Genomic DNA, 21,667 nt, shown 5'->3' with positions numbered 1-21,667 from the left:
AAAGTCCGCCCAGTGCAAAATTGCCCGCAGCCGCATTTCCGTATTTGGCATAATTGCCGAACTGTATCAACGACAACCTGAAATCTAATGGATGAAGCCTCGAACGGCGGTTAACGGCAAACGTACCGCAATCTTGGAACAGCTGGGCCGATCTCATCTTGCGATCAACCCCTTGCCAGGAAAATGGCGGTGCAAGGCACGGAGCAGATAATCCATCGGGATCCTGCGTTATTGTACGGCTCTCGGCACACCGCACAGGAATGAACACTGACATCCTGCGTAGCTACTGGATCCTGCTCCCAATCACGATTGTGATGATATTGACCGGAGTGCTCAGACACTATGCATCCGTCCTGCTACAATCTCCGCCGAAGCCGCCGAACAGCTTGCCCGAATCTCGCGAACGGCAGACGCTTCTGCGCGGCATCAACCTGCGCAACAACTCCCCAGCGGCCATAACGACGTCGTCATTCAATCGCAGAAAGGAATACCTGGTCGATGGCTTCCACAAAGGGGTATTTCTTAAAGGAGGCCCTGAATCAAAAGATCAGGGGGCAGCGAACCCCATGTCCGACCCCGCAGCAATGGAAGGCATGATGGGGATGATGAAGGGCAACATGGCAATGATGATCCCGCAGACGCTGATCATGTCCTGGATCAACGCCTTCTTCGCTGGCTTCGTCATTCTCAAGCTGCCCTTTCCGCTCACGATCCGCTTCAAATCCATGCTCCAGTCTGGTGTCATGACGCGGGATCTGGACGTGAGGTGGGTGTCGAGTCTGTCGTGGTACTTCTTGTGTCTGTTCGGTCTGCAGAGCGTCTTTATTTTCATCCTCGGAAATGAGAATGCCGCCAGTCAGATGGCCCAGCAGATGGCGCAGATGAATCCAGGAGCGAACGCCAATCCTTTCGGCCCGGGGCAGGAGCCGCACAAGATGTTCCAGGCTGAGGCGGAGAATCTGGAGGTTGTTGACCACTGGAGCATCCTCGACGGCGCCGAAGATCGATTACTACAAATCTATGGCAGCTAGATTTTCGAGACGAAGGAAGATGGCAGTAGACATTACTCACCATGGGCTGATGCCGGACGATTTCTTGGCTCGACCCGGCGAGTTGCGATTCAGATGGCTGCGTCCGTGAGGAAGACCAAATTGTGCACTCCGTATTCGGGCCGAAACCCATACTGGGCGCAGCCGTCGACCGACACGGCCTCGACATCCGTCTGCAGGCCGTACTTTAGGAACAAATCTCTAAGAGATTGACTCCGAGCAAGAGGTGGTGCTCAGATGTCCGCATCTGGTCAACCTGTTTCGGCGTTGTAAGCCTGCAAGGTTACCGACTAGGGGTATTCTGGGTCGACAGGTTTTCGAGCATGCGGGCACCGGGTTCGTAGGTGAAAGGCGAATCATCAAGGCATCTCTGCATAGCCAACGAGTAGTCGCTAAAGGACTGCGAGGTGACTGAGAAGAATATACAGCATCATACGTTTTGCAGTGAATTGCCTGCTCTGATAATGTGACACTGGTCTACATGGGTATCGCCTTTCCGTGGCTCTGCTATGCTATCACGCAAGTCAACGAATCAACAGGTTATCCTAACCAACACCCGCCGTCGCTCCACGTCCCTTTGCCTACCATCATACATGCGTCTTCTTAAGAGCAGAAGCTAAGTCATCGACATCGGCGTCCTTCTTCTGGCTCACGGTAGCATTTTCTGCCTGGTCCGCGTCTTTCAACACACTTTCTCGGACTTCCTCTTCTTCCTCGTCCTCCTCTTCAGCTTCAGCTTCGTCTTCCTCCTCGTCTTCATCCTCGCCTTCAAGCTCGTCGAGTTCGTCCAGGCCCCAATGGTCGCCCGGGTCGTCGTCCTTGGCGTTCTCGTCCTTCCTTCCGCTCAGAAGTGCCGCCAGCTCTCCGACGCTTTCGTCGTCCTCCTCAAATCTGTTGCCGTTCAATTCGATACGCCGAAGTTTGGGAAGACCATCCTTGGCAGCTTGGAGCAACGCCTTGACACCAGCTGGGGTGATGTCGTTAAATGCCAACCGCAGAACCTCGACATCTTTGTTGTTCCCACTTGCCAGGGCTTCGAAGACCTTGATGGAACCTCGAGCGCCGAGAAGGTCATCCCCGACACCAAGTTCTTTGAGACTCGACCATCCTTGGACTGCTCTTGCCAATGCTTGGGCACCCTTGATGGTGAATGTGTTGTCCTGCAGATCGAAGATCTCGAGGTTTTCGCATTTCGATAGACCGGAAGTAATCAAATGTGAGATACCCTCAGGCCGAATGCCGTTCTGCGTCATCTTCACGTTCTTCATGCCGGCCTTGTGCGCCTCGTAAGCCTTGGCCCATGCAGCCATGCTTCCGTTCTCCAGTCGATTCCTCCCGCAGACAATACTCTCCAGGTGGGGAACATCCTTTCCCTCTTTTCGTGCAGCCTCCTTCCTCTCTGCCAGTTTGCATAGTGCCTCAGCAATCGCCGTGCCCGCGATGGGACCCATGCCATTGTTATTCAGGATGAGGTGTTTGAGCGGAGTATGTTTCGAGAGGAAGTCCACGAGGGGATCTTTCGTGTTGAGTCCGAACGCATTGTCGCTGAGGTCTATCGTGTGCAGGTTCGGACAGTCAAGAAGTGCCGTGAGCAGTGAGCCTAGTGCCGGAGGGATTTCTTCGAGGAGGCGGGATGTGAAGATGTCATGCAGGTCGGCGGACTCTAGGGAAGACTGTGAGGAAAGTATAGGCGCAAGAGCTGCACAGGCCGAGACCCCTAATGTGTTTCCCGAGAGATCGATGTGGGTGGTCTTTGTGGAGGAAGATGTGAGTGGCTCAATGTGCTTTTCGAGGTCTTCTTTAGTGTCGATCTTGAGGCCCCTGCCAGCCAGCGAGAAGGTGGATGAGCTATTAGCCATGATCGCGGGATAGGAATGATTGAGTGTAAGGTTTGCAAAGTGTCTGCGAGTTAGCTGCTGCGCTAGAAAGCCAACCTTCAGGTGTCACGGTGCCTTTGGTCTGCGAGGGGAGAAACGAAAACAAAGATGCGGCATCCCTGCCTCGAGGGGCAGGCTTGGCAGCGGAAGATAGTAAGTCCTTCTCCGAATGCATGCACAATGTGGCAACACAGCCCGGCCCGTGCCGCCGCTATATCCACTCACCTTTCTCCCCACCGTTGCGATCACCTTCGTGCTAAGCAACCAGCGTGGTACAAGTACGAGTTACAGCAAACGCCTGGCACCCATGCGGCGATCACGAGTAACAATGACGTATGGGTAGCCGGCGCTCGTCACGCGGATTTTCTCCAACGTGATCTGCCTCGTCTGGTATGAAAAGGCTTCACATAGAACTTTGTCATAGTTGCGCGTTCGTACAACGATATAATTAACTTTCGCAGCAGCAGGATTTACCCAGATCGTCTGTTACGATGCCACCCAAGAAGTTGCCACCGCGGACGGCGCAGAAGCAGCCGCAAGCCCAGACAACACCGGAGAAGCCGCAAACACAGGCGCCACAAAAAAAGCATCAACCACAGAGTGCTCCTCCACCCAAAGGCAAGAATACATCTTCAAGTCCTACCGTCGATCCGGCCATCCCAGAGCATGAAGTGAAACAAAACTCGTCCGTGAGCGCGCAGCTCGCCCTGGAAGCCGCCAAGAAAGCTTACGAACTCCGTCAAGCAGCGTATGGTGCTGGCGATCCAAATGCCCGCGAAGAAATCCTGGCCAAAGCCATCAACAAGGAAGTCGAGGCCGAATCTTTTGGCAAGGCCGCGAAATACACACGCTCGGGCGCGTTTCAGGGCCTTGCGGCTGGTGCTGGCCTCGGCGTCCAGCCTGGCGTTACTCTTGGAAAATTGACGGGCGCGCTGGTCGGCGGTGTCGTGTCTTCGGCGGGCGCTTTACTGGGGGGAGGTATCGGATCTGCATATGGTGCCATCAGTGGTCCATTCTGGGACTTGGGCCAGATGGCAAGTCAGGGCGTAAGGAGTATTGTGGGAGATTTTCCGAACTGGGAATCCACGTCAAGTCAGAAGAAGGCGTTGGAAAAGATGGTGATGGGGGCGCAGCAGACAAAGGCTCCGTCCCAGGAAGAATTGGAGGAGATGCGAGCTGATGACGGAGGTCGAGGTCAGGGGGATCAGCAGCAATGGGTCAAGGATCTGACCAGCTACATTCCCAGTATGCCATCCATGCCGAAAATGCCCTCAATGCCTTCAGTGCCGTCGATACCAGGACTAGGAGGGCAATCTAAAGGGACCAACCCTACTCCAGGTGGAAATAAGTCAAAGACCGCCACAGCATCAAATCAGAACCATCAACAGAAAGCCTCAACAAAGCCTGAGGCGGCTGCAAAGCCTCAAGCTGCTCCTCCAGAAGCACCCAGCCAGAAATTTAAATCGCAATCTACACCGAAGGCAGATGAAAATGCTCCGAGGAAGAAGCCGAAGAAGCTAGAGACCAGATCAAGAGGAACCACTTCACAGTCTAGCCAACCCACCACTCGAAAGAAGCCACCGAAATTGGAAACGCGTTCTAAACCCACAGCAGCAAGTGCATGAAATAGCAGCACGGGCAGCGACAAGTGGTTAATAGGTAAGTGAACAGATGAAATGTGTTCACTGGATCTATACAAATTGTCTTCGGTGATAGGGTCCGTACCCTATTTTTGTGAGCATTGGTGCCACCGCATTTTTCCGAGACTAAGTTACACCAACGCCTATGACGACTCGGTGCTTCCTAATAACGACTTCGAGACATGCAGGACTACCATTCCCAAGGAACAGCGCGGAACGGTCCTCGTTGCTCCTTTCCAAGCCATCAAGACAGCCGGCCTCTTTGCTACGGCAAGAACAATGGCCAAGCTCTTGACTTACTGCCAACATTGCTCAGAGGCACGTCATGCCGGCTGTAGCTGCAACTGCATCTCCGTCAATCGCTGCTGTGTATGATCACCCTTGTGGCAGGACGACGCTTAAAAGAGTTATGTTCTAATGAGCCGCCCGGACGAATTGGTGGGCTTGTCAAGATCACAGCATCGTCCTTCCCACAGTCAGGTGTTTGATCGCTGACATGATGACTTGCGGGATGACTCGGGCCAATGAAGCCCAGGGAGTCTCTAGGCATTTCCCGTGCTCAAGGAGGCATCGCCGCACTCTGAGATGGATATATCCCAATGGGCAATGTGTACTTTGATGTGCTGAATGACGATTACCAAGAAACAATGATGAGAGCCTGTGTGGCGGCCCCAGACGATCCCCGAGTTTCCAAGATCCGATGGGATGCGCGTCCAGAAACCGTGGTTCGCTTTGAAGAGGAGTTCGCTTCCAGCTGTAAGCGGGGATTCCCTGTTTTCTTTCGAGCGGCGGTAAGGCAACGCCGACCTAGTCTTGTTCTCTAGCTCCCTAGGACTTCAAAATCTTTGGACCCCTTATGAGGTGCCAATTGTGCAACGCAACTCTGCTTGTCGCGCGTATAATTGACACTGACGCCTCCAAATTTGCTGGGATTAGTCTGCCTCGATCCATGTGTGATAGGAAAAAGAATCATTGTATAATGAAAGGAAAGTACAGGGTATATGACAGCGCTAGATCAGATCCGGAGTATTTCCTCTCGATAGCTGTAAAGGTGCCCGAAGTTACACCGAAGGCACCTCGCGGCGAAGACGGACTGTCACTCCTCCCACGTTTTCTTCTGAATATTCTCTGCTTGCCAGTCACGATAATGTGATTGATCGGCCTCGAAGGGATGGGGAGTCTGCGCGTCCTTGGGGGTGTGGTGCTGCTACTTACTGCACTTTGCCGTTCTAGCGAGACCGTCTTCAGCGTCAACGATGATCTATTTGCTTTCCCCCAGGTACGCAGGCATCGTGCTCTCACCAGGTAGGGAGATCCACTGACTGTCGCAGTATAACATAGAATTCACCGACCTCTATATCCCTGAAGCGGATGCGATATCACTCCTAAAATCCAAGGCAAGCGACGGGTCAGAATCACCGCAGCCGCTTCGCAACGATGTCTCCGCGAGCATCAACCCAGATACCCATGATGGCCTTGTAGGAGAAGACCCTGATCAATCAGGATCATACGAGCGACTCCTCCTACGTGGCTACCCACATCTGTGCTTCATTCCCGAAGCCAAACCGGCTGTTGCGAATGGCACCACCTTTGAGCCATCTGCGGAAGATTACGAGAAGGAGTTGAGTCAAGCGGTAGACAGAGCTTCTCAATTGCTGCAAGGGATGGCTTCAAACCAATGCCTATACTACTCGACCGGCTGGTGGACATACTCGTTCTGCTACAACTCTCAAGTGACACAATTTCATGCGCTTCCTCCGGGTACAAATGGAAGGGTGTGGCCTCCGCAGGAAGATCCAACGACACCCAGCTACATCTTGGGGAAGTTCGAAACGCCCAAACCCTCGAACGAGAAGACAAAGCCGAACTCGGACAGTGCTCTCTCCACGGAAGTCAAGTCAAAAGCAGAAACAAACTACCTTGTACAGCGTCTGACGGGAGGCACACCCTGCGATCTGACCGGAAATGAACGCAAGATCGAGGTGCAATTTCACTGCAATCCACAACTTACGGACCGAATTGGCTGGATAAAGGAGACCGCCACTTGTGCCTATATGATGATCATCTACACCCCGCGATTGTGCAACGATGTCGCATTCCAGCCGCCTAAAGAGAGCCGCGCTCATCCTATCACATGCCGCGAGATCGTCCCCGAAAACGAAGTAGGTGATTGGCAAGCACGTCGGAATGCCGAGGATATCATTCAGCAGAGGATCGACCAGGGCCAGTCCCAGCAGATCGTACTCGGAGGGATAGAGGTCGGCGGTATGAAGCTGGTCGGCCGCGAAGGCAAGAGACTGGAAAGAGGGCGTATCGTTCTGACACAAGATGAAAAAGCTGAGACGGTCATCATGCAGAAGAACGGCCAGATCTCGGGCATGTCCAAGGCGCAGCTCAAAAAACTAGATCTGAGCCAAGAGGACATTGATGCCTTTCAAAAGGAGCTCCAGAAACTCGCTGCAGGCAAGGATTGGAAAATTGAACGCCTGGATGACGTGGACGGGCATATCCAGCTCAGAGGGGTTGTGTCTAACGACGACGATGGAGACGAGAACGGTGCGCATCAAGACGCGGGCGACAAAGATGGTCCTGACGAAGATAACGATGCTACAGGTAGTCAAGAGGAATACGCTGAGGGCTTTTGAATGAACATCGAGTATCCTGTCCCTGAGACCAAGTACATCTGTACTTGGAGTCGTGTAGGCAGGGGGTGGCCGAAGCACATGAAGCTAACAGGAGAACGAGCAACTGTGTTTCATGCACGTTGATGTAAGCATTCGTGTCTGGAGCTGGCGGTGATGGGTGGGTGACACTAATTACAGGGAGCACGAGCATCTCGAAGAGAGCAGCCAACTGGATTGGCTTGGCACCCAGCTGCACCGGCCCCGGGCAGGTTGCAGGTTCCTTGAATCTGAATCGAGCATCGTGAACACTTCGACTCCTCCGTGTCAAATCACCATATGTATTCTCCATTTGGATGCTCCTGTCCTGATTTTACACATCGAACGTTAGTGAAAAGGCACAGCTATAGTCATCTTGACGGACTGCGTCACCTCTCGTCTGTCGCCTCTCACTTCCCCCTTCTCAGCACCCGCTAGCAGCCATCTTACCCTTCGCTTAGCCGTGGAGGTGAAACCCGCGAGCCAGCGACCTCTTCCTCTCCATTCACTCCGAATTAACGCACCTCACTTTGATGGCATATTCCTCGATTTGCCTGTCGTAACTGCGTCTGCCCTTGGCCTCTGCCGGTTCCCTCACACCCACTATGGGCTTCGTCGCAATATGCACCGCCGTCTATGATTACCAGCCACAGAGTGCAGGCGAGCTAGAAATAAAGGAGGGAGAACTACTCTACATTCTCGAAAAGAGCACCGAAGATGACTGGTGGAAGGCCAAGAAGAAAGCTGCCGCCGATGATGATGACGAGCCCGAAGGTCTGATCCCGAACAACTATGTCGAAGACGCGAAGCCCATAAATACCGCCAAAGCTCTCTACGACTACTCTCGGCAGACCGATGAGGAAGTCTCTTTCACTGAGGACGCCGAATTGAAGGTATACGATGTCTCCGACCCGGACTGGACCTTGGTCGGAGTGGGCGACGACTATGGTTTCGTACCAGCGAACTACATCGAGCTCTCCAGCGCTGCTCCAACTGCCCCAGGCCTCCCTCCGCGCTCCCCTTCTGTTCGATCGCGGGGGTACTCGAACCCGACAGAGGCTGCACCTGATGCTCCTGCCAGTCCGGCATCTCCGGCAAGATCGATTCACAGTCCTGCCGCCAACCTGGCCCGCGTTCTGGGCGGAGGAGCCCCCACCTCACCTATCGACGCTCGAACAGTTTCCTCCCCACCACCGGCTTCTCGGCAACAGTTCACTCCAGAAGCATCGGAAGAGGATGAGCCTGCCCCGGCGCTTCCGCGCAGACCTATATCGCAAGAGCATTCACAAGGGCCTCTTCCTTCTCCGCCGTACAACAGAGCTGTACCGCCGCTAGAAGATGAAGCAAGCCAACTACGATCGCCTGGCGGGTTCCACCTGTACAACATTAGCGAAATGGTCTCGGCTATGGGGAGGAGGAAGAAGATGCCGACGACTCTGGGTATCAATATTGCCACGGGCACAATCATGCTCGCTCCCGAAAAGTCGAGGGATGGGCCTCAGCAGGAATGGACCGCAGACAAAATGACCCACTATTCAATCGAAGGCAAGCACGTCTTCATCGAACTGGTCAGGCCGAGCAAGAGTTTAGATCTACATGCCGGCGCGAAGGATACTGCGCAAGAGATTGTTTCGGCATTGGGTGAAATTGCCGGTGTCCAGCGATCAGAAGGTCTCAGAGAGGTAATTACCGCTGCTAGCGGTGGCGGAAGTCACAAAAAGGGACAGGTGCTCTACGACTTCATGGCTCAAGGCGATGACGAGGTCACAGTCGCTGTGGGAGATGAGGTCATCGTTCTGGACGATACGAAATCCGAGGAGTGGTGGAATGTACGACGCCTCAAGAACGGTAAAGAAGGCGTTGTGCCCAGCAGCTACATCGAGGTTACAGGATTTACGACAATCGAGCCGCCTTCGCGTTCAGGGCTGAACGCAGGCTTGTCTGTGGTTGAACAGAATCGTCTCGAGGAAGAAAGGCTGGCAAAAGAGGCAGCGAGGGCTGACAGAGCTCGACAAGAAGCAGAAGCCGCCAGAACCCGCAATGAAATCCCTAAACGAGGGAGCAGTCTCGCCGACGACCAACCTCAACACCGGAGGGATCGGAGAGACAGGGATGATCGCAAGAAAAGCCGGTCTAAGCCAGATACTGCTAAGGTCAGGACCTGGACGGACCATTCTGGCACATTCAAAGTTGAAGCTCAGTTTTTGGCGGTTGCGGACGGGAAGATTCACCTACACAAGGTCAATGGCGTCAAGATCGCCGTTCCTGTAACGAAAATGTCACCAGAAGACCTTGAGTACATTGAAAAGGTAACGAACGAATCGATCGAAGAGCACATTCCAGTGGCTGATCTTATCAAGATGAAGCGCCGAAGCCAAGAAGCATCCCAGTCCTCTCGAAGCGGAGCCAGCGTGCAACCCAAGGCTCTAGAACATCCCAAAGGCCCCGATTATGATTGGTTTGATTTCTTCCTTAAGGCTGGTGTCGGTCCTCATCAATGCGAGCGGTACTCTCAAGCCATGATTCGAGATTCTATGGACGAGTCCGTCCTGCCTGACATAACGGCCGAAACGCTACGGACATTAGGCATTAAAGAAGGCGATATCCTGAAGATCATGAAGTTTTTGGATCAGAAGTTCGGTCGAGTCAGGGCTCCTAGCACAAACGGCACCGGAACCAATGGCGAACAGGCACAAGGAGGACTGTTCTCAGGGGCGGGCGGAGAGCTTCGTAACAATACGCGCAGGGGGAGACCGGAGGCTACCAGGACGACGAGCGATACTGTCGATGCGGATGCATTTGCTGCAAAGGAAGACAAGAAAGGTCCGCCTTCTGAAGCAAAAGCCACGCCACTCGCCCAGGCTCCTCCGAGAGAACCAGTCCAGAGCGGCTTTGATGACGATGCCTGGACAGTCAAGGCTCCGCTTCAACCAGCCCGCCCTCGAGCGGCTTCCGCAGCATCGCAATCGACGGGTGCTCCTTCCGCGCCTCCGATGCCTAAGCAGCCGACAGGGGCAGCGAGAGACTTGACAGCGTTGCTGGATGGACCGTTGCCGGCTCCGCTGCAACCATCACCAGCACCGATCCAGCAGCCACCAGCGCAGTCCCAACCAGCCCCTCAACCACAACAGGGTCCTACTCCTGCTCTGTCCGCACCCGTACAGCAAGCTCAACAGACAGGCGCAAATCCGGCCTTCTTTTCCCAGATTCCACAGCAAATGCCCCCACAGCAAACTGGCTTCCAGCCGCAGCCACAGCCTCAAGTAACTGCTTTTCAAGCTCAACCCTCACTCAGTGTTCCCAGACAGCGACCACTGCCCCCTCAGCAGACATCCACTGGGCTTGCGCTCCTTTCTCCTCCGCCTCGACCAACTTCTGCTCCTCAGAATCCGAACCAGAACCAGTTCGGTCTCCGGCCGCTACAGCCTCAGCTGACCGGCTTTCCATCCACAGCACCTTTGCAGGTACCTCCAGGCCAGAGCCTGAATGACTTGTCTCAACAACGACTACAGCAACAAATTCAGCAGATGCAGCTACAGTCACAACCCATCGGCTTTGCTCAGCCAGCGCAGGGCGTGGGACAATTCGGTCTTCCTCCTCAACCCACGGGTTTCCAACAACCACAGCAATACGGCCAGTTCCAACAACCTTATCTCAATGGAAATGCTGCAGGAAGTCCTTTCGCAGATCCTCGTCCGTCTTTCCAACCTCAACCTACTGGATTTCAGCAAAGCCCACCACCGGGTGGCATAAATTCGATTCTGCCACCCGCACTTCAGCCGCAAAGGACAGGGTTTGGGTCGCCACCTCCTCAAGCGCAGCTAAATGGGTTCGGACAGGGCATTCAGTCACAGCAGACTGGCTTTCCTCAACCTCAGCCATTCCAAACCCAAATGACAGCTTTCCAATCGCAGCCACTTCAACCACAAGCCACCGGCTTTGGACAGTCGCCTCAACAGAACGGATTTGGGAACTTTCAGCAATTGCCGGTGCCGTCTGTTCCGCCTCTGCCACCGATGCCTCAGCTGCCAACTCTGGCGCCTCTACAGCCGCAAAAGACTGGTCCTGCTCCTGACGTAAAGTTCGGTAGCCAGCCAAAGAAATTGGTGCCTCAGCCTACTGGGAGACGGGCAAACCTTGCCAATGCATGTGAGTTTGAGCTTCCCCGGGTTGGAAATAGATGAAGTGATACTGACAGAACCTAGCTGCTGCGAATCCATTTGGATTCTGATTCTCATCTATGCATCAACATTGGAAGGCCTGTCTTTGATCGTCACTACAAACGTCCCAGTGCTCGTCCACTTGCTGGAGGCGAGCAGATGGGTCGTAACGGTTCGAGGTACGGCATGTTTCTGTCTACGTGTTATCGTAGCGAGCTATGTACTTAGCTTTGTGGAGAAAGGGCGACAAGACTCAATGTACAGAGAGCTCAGCTGCGTGCTTGCGGGTATCAGGTATATATTTGGCGCCAAATTAATGACACAAGATTGATCCGCCCTGGCCTCCTGTGCAAGAGCCTAAACAAAATCTTGATCCTCGGTGTAAAGTCCCTATCAGGCTGTCCGAACTGTCGGTTTACCTGACCCGGCAATCCGCTCTTCTGGAAGGCCAACGGATCATGACGGTCGATTCCCGGTGCGAATCGGGGTGCAACCATCAGATTGACCATATGCGGGGAAGTAAGTGACGTGCCGGTCCTGAACGTGTATAAGACCTTTAAGAGTCCCCCAATAAAGGGACAGAGCCCCTGTGAGTGGTATACCTCCCATCGTCTCTGTGCAACGATGACAAATGAATACTCCGGACGCCTGGCGGTGATAGGCGGCGGCATTGGTAAGAGAGTCCAGCTGCACATCCAATTCAACCTGCAGCAGAACGTCATCTTTACCCAGCATGCTCACGTGCAAGCAGGTGGCCTTGGGTCTGCGACCGCTCGCCGGTTGCACTCTCACGGCGCGGAGGTGGTGCTTTTGTACGCCCCCTTTGAGCGAGCCCGCGTCCAAGAGACCGTGGAGCGAGTATTCGGCAACGCGTCGATGGAGGGGGTCTACACGTTCGAGACCGACATCACGGCCGAGGCCTCGGTCAAGGATGTCTTCGAGCGCATCGGGGACTTGAAGACGGACGCTTTCCCCAGCATTCTGATCAATGCCGCTGGCTACGTGTCCGTGCAATCGCTCGAAGAGACGTCCGCGGAGGAAGCATTGAAGAATTTCCTGCCCAACCTGCTCGGGCCACTGAACTGCAGTAACGCCTTTTTCCACCTCTATCAGCGCAAGGCTGCCGAGCTGAAGAAGCAGACAGGCGAGGTGTCACCACCCCCGGGGCGCATCGTTTCCATCGCGTCTCAAGCCGCACATGTCGCGCTGGACGGGCACGGCGCGTACTGCGCCTCCAAAGCCGGCCTGCTTGGCCTGACGAGGTGCCAGGCCAGCGAGTGGGGGCCCAAGAGCATCACTTCAAACACCGTGTCTCCGACGGTGACGTGGACGCCGTTGGCGGCCAAGGCGTGGGCGGACGAGGAGAAGAAGGCCAAGCATCTCAGTGAGATTCCGACGGGGCGCTTCGCCGTGCCGGACGAGGTCGCTGCGGCGATTGAATTCCTGTGCAGGGACGAGAGTGGCATGATCAACGGGAGTGACGTTAGGGTTGATGGTGGGTTCACGATAAGATAGACAGGTAGGCAGCGGATGACAGACTCTGAGTAGACCAGAATTGACATGCCGTTGATTGATGTATCGTGATATCCAATCCATCGTATGACGGAAAATATGTTTCAAACGGGCACGTTTCTCATTATCAGTAGTACGTCTTGCCCTTTTCCAGATCTTTGACCTGTTCGGACCCGTCGATCTGTGTAAGTGCGACTCGGCCCACCCTGGCGTCCTCGCCGACATCCGCTATCTTCACTTTCACCAGGTTCATCGCCCTGCTCCGTTCAACACCGCTGAGGGTGCTGCCCCCGTCTGGCAGATGCAAGTGCGGATTGTCCCTCGTCAGACTGGAGACGAACCCAAAGATATCCGGCGCGAGGGTATGCTTTCGCAACCAGAAGGCGCAGATGGCCGCCACGAGGAGGACGATGTTGGAGACAATGTCCATGGCCAGCCAGGGCCAGGAGAGCCAGTACTGCGGGTTGTAGATGGCGCCGTTCATGGCCAAGAACGTGAAGTCTGGGTTGTCGTTCAGCTCGATCGACCCACTGACAGAGAGGTCGTTCTGGAAATCATGCTCGTAACGAAGCATTTGGGAGGATCGGAAATAGGTGTTCATGAATCTCGTGATGGCCATGGAAAGTGGGAACTGGGCGTCGGCCTGCGCAGCTGCTAGACTCGTCGGATCTTGCAGTTCATTCTCCTCAAGCTGGTTCTTCAGGTCGACCAGTCCGTTGTCGTTGTCGAAGGTGGAGAAGTCGCCTTCGTGCTGGGGCATGCCGCAGGCCAGGAGCATTGAGTCGAAGAATGAAGCGGCGAAGACGTCGGAGTCGAGCAACGTACGGGGCGAGGTGGAGATGTGTTTCACCCGCGTCGGTTTACAGGTCGCTGCCGTGCACAACGCGTCGATCTGCAGCGTCACGTTAGTCATCTCGCATGTAGAGGTCAGGCTGTGCGTGGCGTTGACCCAGTGCCAGAAGGATAGTTCGCGAGGCTTAAGGGAGTTGGGGGGCGTGCCAGTCATGTTCATGGTCGTTGACAATGCGGCCACAGCACCTTGTGGCTTGTCCTTGGTTGACAGCAAGGGCGCCGTGCAGTTGGCTTGAAAGTTGGACACTTCATAGTAGAAGGAGCCGACCATCTTTTGCGGCGTCCACACGTCGGGGCTCGAGGCCGAAAGGTTCCTCCAGTACAAGGATGTCCCGATGGAGGACATGACCGGTTGGTCCGACATGTGTGCTATCTCGAGCCAATTGTCGTCATCGAAGTCGAGGTTCCTCCAGCCGTCTGGAGAGCCGCGGGGAGGCCCGTACCAGGGAGTGAGCGTTGCTCCGTAGATGTCGGCGCCTTGGACGGACTTTGCGCCCTGAACGTTTGTCTTTTGAGTCCCCGCAGTGAAGGAGCTGTACATATGGTACCGAGCCGTCATGTCGGTAGTCTTGACGGGCGAGGTATGTTGTTTGTTGATTTCATCGCCCACGAATGGAGATGTTGCCTTTGAGTCGAGGAACGCAACTAACTGGGTAGTGTGGCTGTCGGAATCGCGGTAGGAATACTCCCTCGTCGTGGCCTGCGACCCGACGTAATACCACGACCAGACAAAGATCAGTGCGAGGCCGGTGAGAGTGAATCTCCTGAGCGACCAGATCGCCTTGAGCGTCGCCGTCAGGCTTATCGACGCGTGCAGTTGCTCGATCTCTCCGATCGTGGCTCCTTTCTCGGCTTTCCATAGAGCGTACCGCCTCACAGTCGTGGAGACAATCACGATGAATATGATGGTGAAGATGGTGGTGAGTTGGCCATTGAACTCAATCAGGCGCAGGGTGAGTTGGCTGGCCTTGTCGATCGACGGCCCAACATGCGTTTTGTCGATCTCGTGTGCAAGGACGCAAAGCCCAGCCTTCATAATGAGGATGCATGGGAGCAGACAGATTATGATATCGACCGCGTCAAGGCATCTCTCCACAAAGGGGTCGTTGATAATCGGTTGAGGCTCTTGAGGCCACCTTCGTAATTGCGGCTCAAAGAATGGTTTATTGGGCGTCCGTGGTGTAGAGGGTGTACTTCCATTCAAGTGGGCGGGTTGCAGCTCGGAGACCTGAATGTTTATCCCCTTGTGGTCTTTTGACCGCTCATCTGGTAGAGGTTGGGCGCCTCTCTGACGGGCCGCCCTTTGCTGCCAGTGCTGGAAGATTGAAGCGACGGTTGCGCCTGTGCCACTCGAGAAGGTTGCTGCTTGGTCCATGATTGTTGCAACTGTGGCTGCGCACTCGGATGAGAAGCCAGTGGACGTGACTCACCTTCATAGAGAGGGAATATACCTACTTATGAGGGGCGTTCACCCTAAGAACGCGTCTGTACCTTGTTCTCGGCGCCTCCGTGTTGTGGTCTCGCTGGCGTCTGCCGGTATCTTGCATGGCCTTGACAAGCAAAACTTTGTCGTTTGACTATTGAACGTCAACTCCACCCGGCAAGACATCTCAAGGACGAGGCTTGCGGTGGGTCGTCCTGTTGTCAAAATCCACATGAGAGCCGTTCAGCGCTTCCACGTTCGGCCGCGCCACACTGGTGGCATTCTGATTCGCCGTCTCAAACCTTGTATTGGTCCACCGAGTCGCTTACCTAGTGATCAGCCACTATTGAGAGGGCAATGATATCAATCATACTGCGTCTGACGAGCTGGCTCAGGACGAGAAAGCTATTCTACTCATTGCACAATCGTCTGCTGCAGAAGAACACCTTTGACCGAGCTTCGAAGGGTCGAGATGGCGGCGTAGGTCGAGACCACAGAGAAGGGAGGTGGAAATTAAACAAAGCCAAAATTGGGCCCCATGCTGCGTCGCCATGTGGTTTTCAGCTTGGCGCCTGAGACCGACTTTGCTGAGCGTGGCTTCAATTCCGGGCCGCAAGCGAGCGAAGTAGTTATCGATAAACAGTGATTTCACAATCACCTTTTGTCACCTTTTTTGAGACGAGGAACCGTTGAGATCTTTTCCCACGACGGTGGTGAAGTAACTCCACTTCGAAAGAGCTCTACATGCCGCGTAAGCGATGCGCAGCCACAGCGACATACTGGAAATTGTGATGCTACAAACAGCTATCACTCACCTACCACTCACTGAGCCAGCACATTCTTCCTACTTCATGACTCCGATCTGACCATGATAAAAATCATTTGTGTTTAGTCATCCATCGTCACGATGAAAGATTGCACTGCTGTAGCGGCTTCATTCCATGCTTTTGCTTGAGGCCTTCCGCGGTATCGCAGCATCATCCTTTCACCAATGGACTTGTTGTGAAGCAGAAGCGGTCCGCATCCTCTGCTCAGTTTTCTGCGCTGATACCCGGCAACCACATTACGGGCTATATCATTGACGGACGCATCGAGCATGTTGGGTTCCAGCGGCCCAGTTTTGGCCGCACTGTCATTCTACAATGCGGGCGGCTCGAACGATAGAACCTAGGTAGGCAAGCTTGGACTGAGCGGTTATTTTATGCTATTCGCACTTTCATGCTGTCGGTAGCAACTTCATTGACACGGTGAATTACTACATAAAGAGTCTGAGCAATGGCTTGGTGACCGGATGGACGACCGCCAACTGAGAGACCAGATGGTAGCTGCGACCAAATACACGTTGTCGTACAATGTCCTCGACCGTCTCCACGGAACAGCGTCCCATCCAATATCGATGGATCGAACAGCTACACCAGACCTTCCGTATACAGGAGAGAGATACTTGAGTCAGCGCGGACCTGGGCGGAGGCTTTCAAGAAACTCCAAGAGGCAGAAATATCCGACATTGCCTATCAAGGACTCTACAACTTCAAGTACACCGTGGACCGGACTCCGGATGAGCGGTACGGAATGCCGGGCTCGCTGGATGTCATGGCAAGCGTTGACCAAGATTAGAAGTCCGTCTTGAGTCCCGGCTGCCAACGACGCTAGAGTCGACGCGAAGTGCCTCTAAGTGAACACAGGAAAGGCAAGGGGTTTGGATTCTCTATGCGGCACACGTCCGGCGGGCATCGCATCCCAAGTTCCGCAGCGACGATTTACTTGAGCTGTGTGTGTCCACTACGATGCCAGATCGCAAGCCTCTTGCCGCAGCTCCTGCATCGATGCTCGACATTCTTGAGGCTGCTACACATGTATGGGACAAAAGCGAATATAAATGTGATGACAAACAAGCAACCTGCCCATGCACTATGTTGGAGGAATATCAGTATCACATTTTGACTGTCACGGAGTGCGCTCACTGACTGGTTCATATTACCGCTCGTCAGGTTTGTCTTCGTCTTGCCTCTTGTGCCACAATATGGGCAGTCAATTATGGCTTCAACGTGTCCGAGATCATGGATCGGGGTTGCATGCGGGTAAAGCTGCGGCTGGGCAGCTGTGATAACCTCGGTCTTGTACACAACCCTTGCTGGCGGAGCGGGAATCTGGTATTCCCTTCGGCGACAGGTCAGCAGCTATAATGCGCGGCGACGGGGCTATACCGACATGTTTGGCGAAGCACGGCTGCCTGTCGCGGCCAGGCCTTCGTATGGTGGACAACCTAGCCGACATCAGCTACATTGCTTGGGCAGCCCGAGTATGAGTGATGAGAGACGGGCAAACCTTTGATCTCTAGGTCATACATGGTGCGCTGGTTTCTGAGCTGCTCCGGCTGAAGTAGGCTGCAGCGTTGGATTGTTTGGGGATGTGATTACTGACTGAGTGGCGATGAGGAGGAGTGCCTGATGCCGCGCAGCTCGTATATGAAGGTATGCTACTCTCTACAGGTCCGTTCACTCAATCCACGAACGGCAGGCAGAAACGTTTTTTCCTGCACGCTCCTGTTCCCAAGCCACCAGGCTTGCGTGTTTGAAGAAGGAGAGCGACATGCTCCATTTCCCGCCCAGTGGTCGGGTAACCGAGCTCTCCTTGATCTATAACCACAGCCATGCGGTTGGTCAGTAGTTGACGGCAGTTATGCGGAGCATGAATGGACGGAGGACTGGGACATTTGCTCGTGCTGCATGATTCACGATACCGGGTAGCAGGAATGGCGGATGCCTGATCTGTCCCCTGGCAGGTCGCCAAAATGCTGGAGATTCCCGTGCATCAGAGGGCGTTCCTGGACGCAAATGTCCCAAGGACTGCTAGACGACTCCCTAAGTGTCCTTGCGGGTGACCTGATCGCAGGAGAATAAATTCATGGTTAACAATGTCGTGTCGCTCATGCCGCAAGAGTGCAGTTAGTGCCGCAAAACACCGAGAAGAAACTCAACGATTGCTACAGTACGTACAATGCTGCCATAAGCCGATGCCCGAAGCCTGGTTTCCCAAGTGCTTGTATTTCTGTTCTTCCTTCGCCTGCACTGGGTTGCGGCATCCCAAATGCAAACTTCACCCGTTGAGCGCATCTTATTACATCGGCCTCTAGGTTGTGCTCGCAGCTGTGGTATCTATCCAGTTAGCTCAGCGCAGCCCGCCAGAAACTGTGCATCTCATTGGCCAAGAGCCGAGGCCTCGGGACTTCTTGGGCCTCGTATCTGGTCAGAGATACGAAGCGCGGCACCGAACTGGTGGACGTACTCCAAGTTCAATGCGTCAGGGTTTCATTTTGCCGTCAGCCTGGACATGGCCATAATAACATGGATGCTGAGGTTTCTTTCCATGGCATCCTCCAGTATCGTGTACAGCGATGACCATCAAATGCGATACCGACTCTAAACTGTCGCTGCTCATCTTCATGCACTGATTGCTGGACCCCGGAGCGAACAATGGCGCTGTTCGCGCTCTTGGTGGCTTTCTTGTCACTCGTGCTGTCTCTATCCGTGTCTGTAGCTGCGAGCGGCGGACATGGCCGCGGAAACGTATTCCCGGCAGGTATGTATATTCTCCACCTACATACGCAGTACTGCACTGGCTACCTATGTACCTCGCCGCCAAAGAGACCTGTACATCTCGATTCTTGGTACTAACCACGTCTCCTCAACCTGCTTAGAAACCACAAGAATTTCCAACAAGGCCGCATACTTCCGCGGCCATGACTCGCGACGAGTCACCATCAGATACGGTGCCATCACGGTCCCAGCAATGACCGACAACGACGGCATGGCCCAGTTCTTCCACCGCGCGACGACTCTACCCTGCCAGGACTGTTTCATCACATATCTTCGCATGGGTCTCGAGCACGCAGACGGCAGGACCGCCGACGCTGACACTGGCATGTGGCTGCACCATGGCGTGTTGGTCAACCGTAACCAGACGGACGCCGTATGTGGGAACGTGGGGCAGAGGTTCGCGGCCTCGGGGAACGAGAGAACAGCAATCGAAATCTCGGCTGGCGGGTAAGCGAGTCCGTCGTGGAGATGGTGGCAGTTGCCTTCCATTTTGTCTCTTCTCTCCTCTTCTCTCCTGACTTCTCTCCTGCCTTCTTGCCTCTTGAGCGAGACGAGACGGGGTTGTACTGGAAAATGCGCTGACCTCCCGCTTCTCCTTCTCCAGCACGTTCAAGGCCGGCTATTATATTGGCGCCGCGGATGAAGTCTCCCTCGTGGTAGACTTGATGAACATACGCCAGGACCGACCGCAGGACGACATCGTCTTCATCATTACGTACGAGTACGTCGAGGCACGCGACGCGCAAGGCTTCTCTTCAATCATTCCCTACTGGCTTGACGTTGGGGGTTGCAGAACCTCCGACCAGCCTGCGTATCGCGACTCCACGTTCATCTATACGAGTCCCGTCCTGTTGGGCACGCAGCAAGGCACCATCACCTTCGTGGGCGGGCATCTCCACGACGGGGGTACGCACATCAACCTGATCAAGAACGGCAAGCTCAGTTGCGCGGCCAGTGCCGCATACGATCCGTACGCCAATGTCAACGACGCTGGCCCTACGGAGCACATCTCCAGCATTGAGACTTGCACGATGCTCGGAGAGACGACTCCCGGAGATGGATGGTTTATCAACGCGTACTACGACACGACGGTGCATGAGCCGATGGCACTGATGGATGGGTCGCTCGAGCCCGTGATGGGCATCATGCTCTTGTACGTGGCCCAAGCAGTTGGGCAGCCGGACATGGTCAGACCGAGGTATTGGACTGTGGTCTTTGGATTGGGATGTTTGGCAGCTTTGGTCATATCAGCTGCTGCCTGGCTTTGGTTCCGAGAGAGGCGGGCCATTCGGCTCAAGGGAGGTCCTTTCGGTGGGCTGATGTACAAGGATACCCAGCCTGGGCAGGAATCCTCAGTACCATTGATGGAGTCCTAAGCGTAGAACATGGTATTTCACAACGATGTACCCGGACTTCGTCGGAAGCAAGACGCAAGGAGCGACTTTGGTTACCATGTACGTGATATAAGATGCAACATTGAAACCCCCACCACGTGGCCGACGAGAAACGATTCCTTCCGGCCCTTTCAGATCCGGCTCGTGCATCTCCACTCGGACTTATAATGAAGATCTACGGAATCCTGCTGTACAGATATCGACGCAGAGGAGGAGAAGCAGGCCAACTCTGTAGGGGTGTAATGGAGCGATTGTCAGCATCCGGAAGCCGCCGACTGGCCGGCGGATGAAGTACTCGCGGAGAAGCTATTTGCGAAGGGCGAGGAACTCGTGGGTCAGAATACCAGTATTGAAGATCGAATGTCAGTGAATTGTAGTCCAGGAATCGATGTAATGGATCATCTCAGGCATATCCGCCTCACAAGTTCTGTCCATGCCCATCACCACCTGTGCCGCTCGTCTCGCATCATGTAGACTTTATTCCATCCGCGAGAGTAAGAGCGTAGTCATCACGTCGCGTGAGTCAAGTGGCAGAGATGCAGAGAGTTTCTTCTTTCACGTTGCCGTAGATAAGTACTTAGTGATATAGTACAGAACTGAAGTCGGAGCGAAGTTGACCTAATTACAAGGTCCAGAAGGTCGGACCGTACATTACCAGGTTGTGGTCGCTTCGTCCTCGGCACCGACGTCACCCGTTTCCCATTTGCAACCACGGGCAGTCTCAACACTTGAACCGTCAGCAGGCAGGAATCAACACAATACCAGAGCACGAAGATGCGTCGCACGATTCTTATAGCCTCTCTCTTCTCGTCCATCTCCTTTGCCGCCGCTATCTCGCCGCGGGGCCTCCGCGGCATCCCTTCTTCGCTGTCCGAAGTGCTGCCCCTCCACCCAGAACAATATCAAAGCCCAATGAACCCAGGTCCCGTACAGGGCGGCACCGAGCCAGAAAGCCCCAGTGGCAGCGGCGATGCTGGTGATAACGCCCTGTCAATCTCAGACATACTGCCCCAAACTCGAAAAATCAACATCTTTGCCTCTCTCACGCGAGACATCTCCAGCGTGACTGGCCGCCTGGAATCGACGAAGCCGGCAGATAACACGACGCTCCTTGCTCCTTTGAACGGTGCAATGCAGGCTCTACCGCGGAAGCCTTGGGAAGATAGACCGGGAGACGAGGGCGTCAGTGCCCAATACAATGAGGACAAAGCAGCAGAGAATCTTCAAAGGTTCGTCGAAGAGCATGTTGTTCCAGTGAGCCCTTGGAGGGAAGGGGAGAAGATCAAGACTTTGGGCGGCCAAGAACTGTGGTGGGAACGGAACTCTGATGGAGAGAGGGTTGTTAAACCCGGAAATTTGGTGGTTGATGGTGTCGTTGGTAGGGTGGGCAATGGTGAGATTTGGGCTGTGAAGGGTGTAGTCAACTACGCCTAGAACGGGGAAGAGGGTCATATCTGGCGACTTTGGGTTCAAGCTATCCGCATGAGAGACGACATCTTGT

At 54.4% G+C, this 21,667-nt stretch overlaps 10 protein-coding genes across 10 annotated transcripts; 7 read left to right on the top strand and 3 right to left on the bottom strand.

Moving 5' to 3' along the window:
• Positions 1 to 183: 183 nt before the first annotated feature.
• Positions 184 to 1,031, top strand: A1O7_06753 (uncharacterized protein; the record flags this gene model as incomplete). Its single annotated transcript, XM_007760754.1, has 2 exons — positions 184 to 233; positions 284 to 1,031. 2 exons carry the CDS (start codon positions 184 to 186, stop codon positions 1,029 to 1,031), a joined length of 798 nt encoding a protein of 265 aa, XP_007758944.1.
• A 605-nt stretch (positions 1,032 to 1,636) lies between these two features.
• A1O7_06752 (uncharacterized protein) lies at positions 1,637 to 2,908 on the bottom strand (the record flags this gene model as incomplete). Its single annotated transcript, XM_007760753.1, has 1 exon — positions 1,637 to 2,908. The coding sequence occupies one exon, from the start codon at positions 2,906 to 2,908 to the stop codon at positions 1,637 to 1,639; it is 1,272 nt and encodes a 423-aa protein (XP_007758943.1).
• Positions 2,909 to 3,417: 509 nt separating this feature from the next.
• Positions 3,418 to 4,551, top strand: A1O7_06751 (uncharacterized protein; the record flags this gene model as incomplete). The annotated part of the gene is made up of 1 exon (XM_007760752.1): positions 3,418 to 4,551. The coding sequence occupies one exon, from the start codon at positions 3,418 to 3,420 to the stop codon at positions 4,549 to 4,551; it is 1,134 nt and encodes a 377-aa protein (XP_007758942.1).
• A 1,186-nt stretch (positions 4,552 to 5,737) lies between these two features.
• Positions 5,738 to 7,211, top strand: A1O7_06750 (uncharacterized protein; the record flags this gene model as incomplete). The annotated part of the gene is made up of 2 exons (XM_007760751.1): positions 5,738 to 5,845; positions 5,898 to 7,211. The coding sequence occupies 2 exons, from the start codon at positions 5,738 to 5,740 to the stop codon at positions 7,209 to 7,211; spliced, it is 1,422 nt and encodes a 473-aa protein (XP_007758941.1).
• Positions 7,212 to 7,831: 620 nt separating this feature from the next.
• Positions 7,832 to 11,410, top strand: A1O7_06749 (uncharacterized protein; the record flags this gene model as incomplete). The annotated part of the gene is made up of 1 exon (XM_007760750.1): positions 7,832 to 11,410. The coding sequence occupies one exon, from the start codon at positions 7,832 to 7,834 to the stop codon at positions 11,408 to 11,410; it is 3,579 nt and encodes a 1,192-aa protein (XP_007758940.1).
• Positions 11,411 to 12,010: 600 nt separating this feature from the next.
• A1O7_06748 (uncharacterized protein) lies at positions 12,011 to 12,901 on the top strand (the record flags this gene model as incomplete). The annotated part of the gene is made up of 1 exon (XM_007760749.1): positions 12,011 to 12,901. One exon carries the CDS (start codon positions 12,011 to 12,013, stop codon positions 12,899 to 12,901), a length of 891 nt encoding a protein of 296 aa, XP_007758939.1.
• Positions 12,902 to 13,025: 124 nt separating this feature from the next.
• A1O7_06747 (uncharacterized protein) lies at positions 13,026 to 15,125 on the bottom strand (the record flags this gene model as incomplete). The annotated part of the gene is made up of 1 exon (XM_007760748.1): positions 13,026 to 15,125. One exon carries the CDS (start codon positions 15,123 to 15,125, stop codon positions 13,026 to 13,028), a length of 2,100 nt encoding a protein of 699 aa, XP_007758938.1.
• A 1,814-nt stretch (positions 15,126 to 16,939) lies between these two features.
• A1O7_06746 (uncharacterized protein) lies at positions 16,940 to 17,260 on the bottom strand (the record flags this gene model as incomplete). Its single annotated transcript, XM_007760747.1, has 2 exons — positions 16,940 to 17,084; positions 17,142 to 17,260. Coding segments are annotated over 2 exons (264 nt in total), but the record flags the coding sequence as incomplete, so codon positions are not given.
• A 1,705-nt stretch (positions 17,261 to 18,965) lies between these two features.
• On the top strand, positions 18,966 to 20,148 carry A1O7_06745 (uncharacterized protein; the record flags this gene model as incomplete). Its single annotated transcript, XM_007760746.1, has 2 exons — positions 18,966 to 19,219; positions 19,377 to 20,148. The coding sequence occupies 2 exons, from the start codon at positions 18,966 to 18,968 to the stop codon at positions 20,146 to 20,148; spliced, it is 1,026 nt and encodes a 341-aa protein (XP_007758936.1).
• Positions 20,149 to 20,940: 792 nt separating this feature from the next.
• Positions 20,941 to 21,600, top strand: A1O7_06744 (uncharacterized protein; the record flags this gene model as incomplete). Its single annotated transcript, XM_007760745.1, has 1 exon — positions 20,941 to 21,600. One exon carries the CDS (start codon positions 20,941 to 20,943, stop codon positions 21,598 to 21,600), a length of 660 nt encoding a protein of 219 aa, XP_007758935.1.
• Positions 21,601 to 21,667: the final 67 nt, after the last annotated feature.

This window comes from Cladophialophora yegresii, assembly GCF_000585515.1.
Source record: "Cladophialophora yegresii CBS 114405 chromosome Unknown aczIN-supercont1.5, whole genome shotgun sequence".
NCBI classification, from domain to species: Eukaryota; Fungi; Ascomycota; class Eurotiomycetes; order Chaetothyriales; family Herpotrichiellaceae; genus Cladophialophora; species Cladophialophora yegresii.
The sequence above is the reverse complement of the archived record's forward strand: the minus strand, read 5'-3'. Positions and strand labels throughout refer to the sequence as shown.